The sequence below is a fragment of the Vigna radiata genome, chromosome 4, assembly GCF_000741045.1.
Source record: "Vigna radiata var. radiata cultivar VC1973A chromosome 4, Vradiata_ver6, whole genome shotgun sequence".
Classification (NCBI taxonomy): Eukaryota; Viridiplantae; Streptophyta; class Magnoliopsida; order Fabales; family Fabaceae; genus Vigna; species Vigna radiata.
Window position 1 is genome coordinate 8,193,744 of NC_028354.1, and position 8,533 is coordinate 8,202,276.

The following is an 8,533-nucleotide window of genomic DNA, read 5'->3' on the forward strand; positions in this document are numbered from 1 at the left end:
TTTCTAACACACCTAACTATTGGTTAAACTTTATTCAAAAACTACAGTAGTGAGAGAGACCCATTAATTGAGAACGAGACCCACCAAAATTTATGATCTCCAATACATTAGAATCAATAGTAATAGCATGTATCCCAACACTAATATATAAACAAGGAACCGTTATCAGAACATGCAGTGAAATAATTCTCACCTACAAAACAATTTTCTTACAAATTAAACATTGCTGATTCAAAGAACTGCGTTTGGCACACAGAGAGTCATAACAAAAGCAGCATTAGCGACTCATGCAAGACAGAGGAGCGAATACAATATTATTGCCAAAATACCATTATTTCAAACAAAGATACCAGGTATTAATTCAGCCCCCAGCGTCAACACCTTTGAAAGAAGCAATGATTATTTGTTCATCATTCCAACTTACATTACTAAACACATCATACTCCACAACAAATAATTAGACATAAAATTTCAATACATTCCATGTCTACAACCAAGACATCAAATCTCAAACCAGTCATTGAATTATGGCCTATTTTTTGCTTCCACCTGCATTATTGCCTCCTGCATCCTGTGCTGCTTTCTTTGCCGCCTTCTCCTGCAGCGCCTTTGCATCTCTGCGAATGAAGAAATACAAGATTTCACGCAAAGATAAAAGTTAAGCACATTTAATTTAAAAACTAAAAGAAAAACCGATATATTAAAATCGCAAAGTATTGTTATGAATCACATCAAACCAACCTTTCCCTGCGCTGTTCAGGGGTCAACCCATCAGCTTTCTGCTTGCCTTTAGCACCGCTTCTTGACTGAGCCCTTTCACGATCACGTTCCCTCTGGTTACCGCGTGCGCTTCAAAGTTAAGTGCAAACAATAAAAAAAAATTCACAAACCAGGCTTCAAAAACCAAACCACAGATACCCATTTGAATAGTGGCAAAGAAAACAAATTAAAACTTAAATAAACACGTAAAATTACAAAAAAAAAAAAAAAAAAAACGGTTCCTCCCCACGGATCCAAATCAACGAAACTATTGATCCCAGAAAAACATATAAGACCAACAACAAAAATGGGTATGGGAGTGTGAAATGAGCTTCATTTTTTCCTCGAATTTCCTAACTGAAAGTCAAACCCATCGTTAATCAATGAGAATTCAGAAAAAATTAGCAGTAAATTTTGAACATAGTAAAGGATATGAGTCATTATCGCAGATCGATTCTTCGAGAACGAAACGAGCTCGGAGACGAGGGGAAACCCTAAATATCGAAATCGGGAAACAATAAATACAATTAACGAATTAGAAGGAAAGAAAACGGAGAGAAAGACCAAACAGAAAAAGAAATTACAGAACGAAAATTTGCCTGATCGAAAGAAAGCAGATAGATTGAAGAGTACGAAAATCTTGAAAAGAGAAGGAAAAATGAAAGAAAAGGGTGCGTTGCGAGAGAATATAGGTGTACTAAAATAATTGTTCCAGCTGGAACGTTCAGAGCCCAAAATTTTCTTATTTTATATTGGGTAACTACTATTTATATTTAAAAAATTATATATACATAAATTATATTATATAATTAACTAATTTCATTACTAAATATTTTTAAATATATAAGCTATATCTGATATAAAGTAGATTACAAAAACTATTGTCAGTTTTTAATAATTATTTAATTCACTATAATAGGAATGGTGGTGAATTTGAATTTTTTTAATCAAAATTAATTTAATGACCTTAGCAAGTATAACGTATTTATACTTTTATAACAGTTTTTATTAAGGATTTAAAATAGTAAAAAGAGAAAAATAATAAACATGTCAGTCAATTATGAAAACGTCATAGATTCAATTAAAAGTATAAAACTTTTAATAAAAAAAGTTAATGACTTAAAACTTAATTAAATTTATAAAAATAATTACTACAATAATTTAATATCTTAAAAAATACACTTAAAAAATAGGAGAGTACATTGTTTTGAAATCACTATCCATTTGGTGTGAATTTTAGTTTTAAGTTTTAAAACTTTTAAAAGCTTTTCAAAAAACATAAAATGATATTTTAAAATTAATAATGTTTTAAAAATGATAAGAATTCCAAATTTTGAAGTTTAACATTAAGTAATAAATAAAATATCTTTTCAGGAAGAAAATTGTTTCCTCGACATACAACGTCTAAAGCACTTACTTGAGTCAAATAAAAGTAAAGTCTTCTCAAAATAAAAACATATGCAAAAGCATTTCTCTGAAATCGTCTAACACACTGTTTACAAGAAGCGTTTAATTAATAAGAAAAACCTACATGAAAGCTATACAGACAACATACTTAAAGATTTTCACTCATGAATAGACGAAAAGAAAAATGTCATGAAGGAGACAATTTAGGAATATGAGGAAAATAGAAGGATATGTTCTCAAGTTCTCAAATTAAAATATTTTTTATTGGGAATGGTAGTAACACTAAAGCCTAAATGTCTTACATCAAAAAGTAATGTATGACTGTGTGTGGTAGGATGATAATCCTTTAGCTATGACTCTACAAAGTAGTATAGACCATCACAAATGCTCGCCTCTAGTGAATTTCGATGTCAAAGACATGTGTCCAGATAATTGAGTTTAATATCAATTGTTTTGTGTGTGTGTGTGTATATATTCATTATATTTTATCTAAACTAAATTTGTATTTAATATGATTTATTTAGTATTAGATAACTTTTTTATAAATTAGTTTACCTTTTTGTATGTTTTATGTTTGTATACCTCTTTCGTAATTATCACCTGATGAGCAAATAAAGAAGTAATTGATAAGGTATGTTAGGAGAAAGATTGATAATACTAGATAATAGTTCCATAACTTATAGTTCCTTTGCATAGAAGTTAGTTTTTGAAAGTTTTAATTCCCTTTAGTTTTCTTTTTTATATATTCATGATTATTATTTTGGAATAACATTATATATTCTTATTATCTACTTTTGTTTTAACAAAATATTCATTAAATAAAGGTTTAAATGTTTTTTTGTCCCTAAGTTAAGTGGTAATATTCAGTTTAGTCTCTCCTTTTAAAAATGTAGACATTAGGTTTCTATGTTATCAAATTTGTTTGACTTCAATCTTATACGTGTTAAAATTCTGATATGTAAAAAAACATGTTGACGTGGCATTTAATGTAATATATGAAACTTTCCCCAAGTGTGACTTCTTCTTCTTCTCGGAGAAAGACCCAATCCCGGGTTGTCTTAGTGATCTCGCAAATCAGGGAGGCTTTCTTCTTTCTATGTGTCTCATGCTAGGACATTTGGAATCGTATTCTTCAGGTGGTTCGCGACAGCGCGTTAGCCATTCTTCCTCTTCTCCTTTCTTCTCGATTTAGGTTCGTTTCACGTAGGGAAGGGAGGCCGATGCAACTTCGTCTCTGCGGCGTGATGGTCCCCGTTCATTGGGGTGGCATCAGTGGCGTCACCGCAAGGTTTCGACTTTAGCGACTTCACATCATAGGGGTTTGTGCTCGCTGTTGGCGTGTCTCGTGATTTAGGGTTCCATTTGAAGATTTGGGGGGTTTTTTGTTCTTGTTTTCGATTCTGATTTTGGGATTGGGTTTTCTCTATTTTCCTCTACAGGTGGTGGCACAGTGATTTGGGATCCTTGATTCTGTAGTTAGGGTTTTTGGAATTGGGAATCTGATTTAGGGCAGCGATTCTGCAACACTTTGGGAATTTTGGTATATTGGAATTTGATTCCTGCTAGTTGTTTTCCCTTGAATAATTTAGTTTGAAAGGAAGGATTTTTAGTTTCTTGATTGTTCTTCATGAATTTTTATTTTTGCGTTTTGGATTCCTTTTATTCGTGGATCTAGAGTTTCATGGTGGTTGGCAAGTGGCGTTAATGGAGGGTTGGAGGATGCTGCCATGGGGTTGTGGCGCCAGCCAAAGTTTTACCAATTTACATACACGTAACCTAAAGTTTGGTTGCTACGTTAATTGATTTCATGTTAACTAAATGCCACATCAACATTTTTTGTACAAATCAGCTCCACAGTAATTTCACCATTATCAATTTTAACAATGTTAGACGGATAGGACTGAATTCAAACAAATTTGATAGATGACTTTTAATTTTGGATTTAGGATTTTCGTATGACAAATGAACAAGAAGAAAGGAAGTCGTATGTGTCACACCCCATAAATTCCCCTCTTTAGTGGGGGACAAGTGTCACACCTCTTTAGTTTCCCCATGTGAGTGGGAGACAAAGTGGCAGCTTCATTTAATTCCCTGCCATCCAAAATCGTGTGGCAGCAGGGGGAATGAGAGTTTCCAGATAGTGGAAGACAGGTGGCAGGCAGGGAGTGGACCGAGCGTCCATTTTGGTGGCAATATTTAATGTGAAATTTTGAAAACTGGTGTCACTTCTCTACATGCACACTTCGTCTTCAACCTCCAGAAGAACAATTCTCCCTACAACTCACCAGCTTTGTCCTACACCTCCCATCTTTTTTATATTTCCAATTCGAACCTTGATAGAATATTTCGATTTTAAAAAAAAGCTGATTCATGCATTGAAAAAGCAAATACCAGAGTCCTATTCCACTGTCGCATTTCAAATCTTATAAACCCTACACCCTCTTCTTCTTTCTTCTCCTTTGCATAATTTTAAATCTGAAACTCCCATATTTTTCCCCATACTTCTGTTTCTCCTAAGTAGGTGTCCTCCTCCCTCATTTTTCTCTCACCATTTAATTTCCTCTATCCTGAGTTCTTGTTCGGTGTTCGGTGGTAGCTGTTTCATATATCAATTTTTTCTAGATTAGTTATTTTCCCTATATCTTGTTTATGGATGTGTGAATCATGAATTGTTTGATTTGTGCTCGTAGCTTGTATGAATTGTGTATGAAAACTGTATATGAATTGTGTGTATAGAAATTAAGTGGGTGTATGAATTGGGATGTATGATCTGTGTGCATGGAAATTTTGCGAGATGCAAGGTTAACTCCTCCTGCAATAAGAAGTGCAGATATGGTAGTGCCACAGCTGGATCAGCGGCTGGTGGTAACCGCAAGTCGACCAGCGGTTGGTTTGGGGGTTGTCCGCATTTCGTACCGCGGCTAAAGGAAACGTGTTCGTGCTGCGGCTAGAGAAGAAGAAGTGCAAAAAATTTGCAAAGGCATAATCTTTTAATATTTTTATTATTTATTGTGATAAACTGCAGTTATACATATATAAATGAAAATTATATCAATATTTTTATTAATTACTAACGTAAAAGGTTTTTTCTAATTCTATATATGAACTTTAACTAAGAAAAAAGAACGAAAACTTCATTCATATGCCTGAAATGAAATGTTTTACAGTTAACTCTACAACACAAATCCTGCCTCTTCTCTGCAAAAACCGTGCTTCTCTGCAAAAAAAGTGTTGCGGCTAGCCATTCTTCTTCTCCCTGCAAAAAATATTAAAAGATCTTGCCTCTGTTCATCCATAAATAACATATTAAATGATAAATCATACACATAATACATATAATATACAATACAAAACATGTTAACAGACCACAACATAAACGGGGAATCTCAAAACCGCAACTCATAGTGCGGTTGGCAGCAGCCGCAACACGTACTACGGTTGTGTCGAAACGTTTTTCGTAAGGCAGCAGCCATAACCGCTCCTCCAAGTGCGGTTATTTGGATTCTGAAACTAACCTCTCTTGTGTTTTGTCTTCTTCCTATCGCACTCTATCTTCTTCCACTTCAATGTAGCACCACCACCAAAAAGATCATCACCAACACCGATCACCACTAGCACTGATGAGTAACACCAATATATCAGTGTATAATCTCTCGGCTCAAACCAATGAAACATTCACTGAAGAAAATGCTACTCAAGTGAAGAGAAAGGAGGTGAGGGGGTGCATGTTAGGGTTTATAGTTAAAGACATAATTAAGTAATTAAATACGTTTTGATTTTATTAAATGAAGGACAAAATGGTAAAATTGGAGGTGCAGGAAGAAGGAGGTGAGGTGCAGGGAGGAACACTCCCTCCAGAAACCCCATTCTTCTCCTCCTTCTCTTTAAACTCTCCAACTTCTCTCTAAGATTTCTCACCCTTCTTCTTCTCCGATCACTAAACCCCTTTCAGAATAGTTCTTCCCAGTGACGAGCCCTTTCATTTGTACCGATCAAAATTTCGATTGGACGACTTTGGATTTTTGGAAGCCATAGAAGTAGTTGCTTAAGGACTTAGAAGAATAGCTGCAATTAGAGGTAAGGGAAGCTTATAAAATTTAATTATGATTATTTCATATGGGTTGATGCATGATTTGATGAGTATATGAATGATGATTTTAATTGTATGTTGAAATATTGTATGTTGTTTGTATAACATGTTTGATATTGGGTATGAAGTTAGACATAAATCTGTTGAACTTAGAAGAATTATGTAACTAGAACTGAAGGTCATTAGGACCGTCCGGTTTTTCCCAAAACGATCGGTCTTGGCTGAATTCCCTCTGTAGGAAATCAGTTGATGATCGATCAGTCTTATAATGCTTATATTGATTCTTTCCTACTTTACTTAACATAGTCTTTCCAAACAAGTTAAGAAAGTTTTCCCTCTCAGTTTTAGTATGTATATTTATAATCATCTATTTAGAATGTTCGGTCTTACACTAGACGTTCGGTCACTTAGAGTGCTCGGTCTTATATTGTTGAGTAGTTGATTTTAGAAGTGCTCAGTCATAGACTAGCGTTCGGTTACTAAGTGCTCGGTCTTATACCAACGCCTAGTCTTTGAAGTACTCAGTTTGTAATAATACTATTTCTCTGAAAGAGTGCTCGGTCTTACACTGACACTTAACTTCTAGAGAGTGTTCGGTCTTGTACTGACACTCGGTTTACTGAAGAGAACTCTTTTATTGTAAAAGCATTCGGCCTGAGTTTTATAGTATTCGGTTTCACTAAAGTTTCCCCAGTTGTTGATTGTTCGGTCATTCTTATAAATTATTTATATTGGCTCGGTTTTAAATAGTACTCGGGTTCCTTCAGTGTTTGACCGTTCGGTCACTTCCTAAAGTATATTTCTACGTTGGGTTTTCTTCTCGGTATTTGACCGCTCAGTCATTTCCTTCAGATACTTGTTATATATTAAAGAATTACTTTAGAATAAGACTGTGTGTTACACTATGGAAATTGAATCATATGAAATGAGAAAGATGAAGTATATTATGATTATTTTAAGAGAATTCCAAGGAGGAATATCTTGTTATTGATATTGATTTGGTAAAGTATGAACATGACTAAGTTAAGTTGTTGCTTATCCTAATATTCCGTGATTATTTCTTCTCATGTAGAGAAGGGTAACTAATGTGTGAGAATGACAGGAGGTCCTTTAGCCTTAGGGTATTTCTATATTGAGGTAGCTCCACTGGACTAACCTCGGGTGGCGGTCTATTGAGTGTATTCCAGCCAAGTCCACCCGGGTGCACAAGCGTCGTAACTACATAGTTCATACCGTCCGGACAGTGTCAGTAGTAGTCGGTTATGATGTTGTTTACCGTTCGGTTCTTCATTGTTGTACTTGTATGATGGTCATATGATTTGGTTGTTATGTTTTTGATGTATGTTGAAATTGATTAATTAAATTTACATAAACTTACCCTTATTTTTTGTCATGTCTATGTTGTCGTTCGTTCATAACCGTTCAGTTGTTCTCTTCACTGCAATGATCATCCAATGGATGTGAGCAGAGGGCGACTTTGAAGATTCTCTAGAAGACGCATTGCAGATAGTACAACCCGAGTATAGCGTATGACCGTTTGGTCAATAGGGTGTATTTAGTGTTACTGCTTAGTTAACCGTTCAAAATTTGTATAGCTATCCTTTGTAAAGTCGTTCGGTATAATCCCCTTTTTCTCATACCGTTCGGTCACAAAACTGATCCATTAACCGTTCAGTCTAATCTTGTAAATTGTATCAGACTTATATTTCATGTACAGTTTAATATTCTATATGAAGTTTCATGTTCCTTTCTCTTACCTTGCTCCTTTTTTATTAGGTTTAATCATTCTGATAGTCCCTATTTTTGGTGATTTTTTTCAATTAGGTCTCTCATTTTTTCTTTTTCTCAATTGGGTCCTTATTTTTGAAAAATTGAAGCAATTAGATCACTGTCGTTAGTTCCGTACTAACACCGTTAAAAAGGATGACACGTGTCAGCTCATGATTTTTTTGAATTTTTTAAATATATTTTTAATTATTTTTATTTTTATTTTTATTTTTTTATTTATTTAAAAAAAATTGCCACGTGTCAAGTTGACATTGAGCCACGTGGCAATGACAATGTGAGGTGGCACTAATAGTGCCACGTGTCAATATCAGACCACGTGTCATTAGATTTGTCTCAATTTGGTTCCTATATTTTTAATTTGTCTCAATTTGGTCTCTGTATTCTTATTTTGTCTTAATTTAGTCCTAGTTTTTTAAAAAACTAAACAGTTTTTTTTCTCTCCAAGTTCAAACAAAATTTTATTTGTATATAAATCTTTACAAAGAAATT

The 8,533-nt window shown here is 34.2% G+C and overlaps 1 protein-coding gene across 1 annotated transcript in view; it reads right to left on the reverse strand.

Moving 5' to 3' along the window:
• Positions 1–260: 260 nt before the first annotated feature.
• The window catches only part of LOC106758780, a 12,407-nt gene continuing 4,134 nt past the window's right edge, over positions 261–8,533 (reverse strand). The window contains exons 4-7 of the mRNA XM_014641766.2: positions 1,359–1,500; positions 1,194–1,253; positions 742–844; positions 261–617 (exon numbers count right to left, since the gene is read on the reverse strand). Of these exons, the coding sequence (XP_014497252.2) occupies positions 533–617; positions 742–844; positions 1,194–1,253; positions 1,359–1,500 (390 nt within the window). The 3' untranslated portion in view covers positions 261–532. The remainder of the gene's footprint in view (positions 618–741; positions 845–1,193; positions 1,254–1,358; positions 1,501–8,533) is intronic.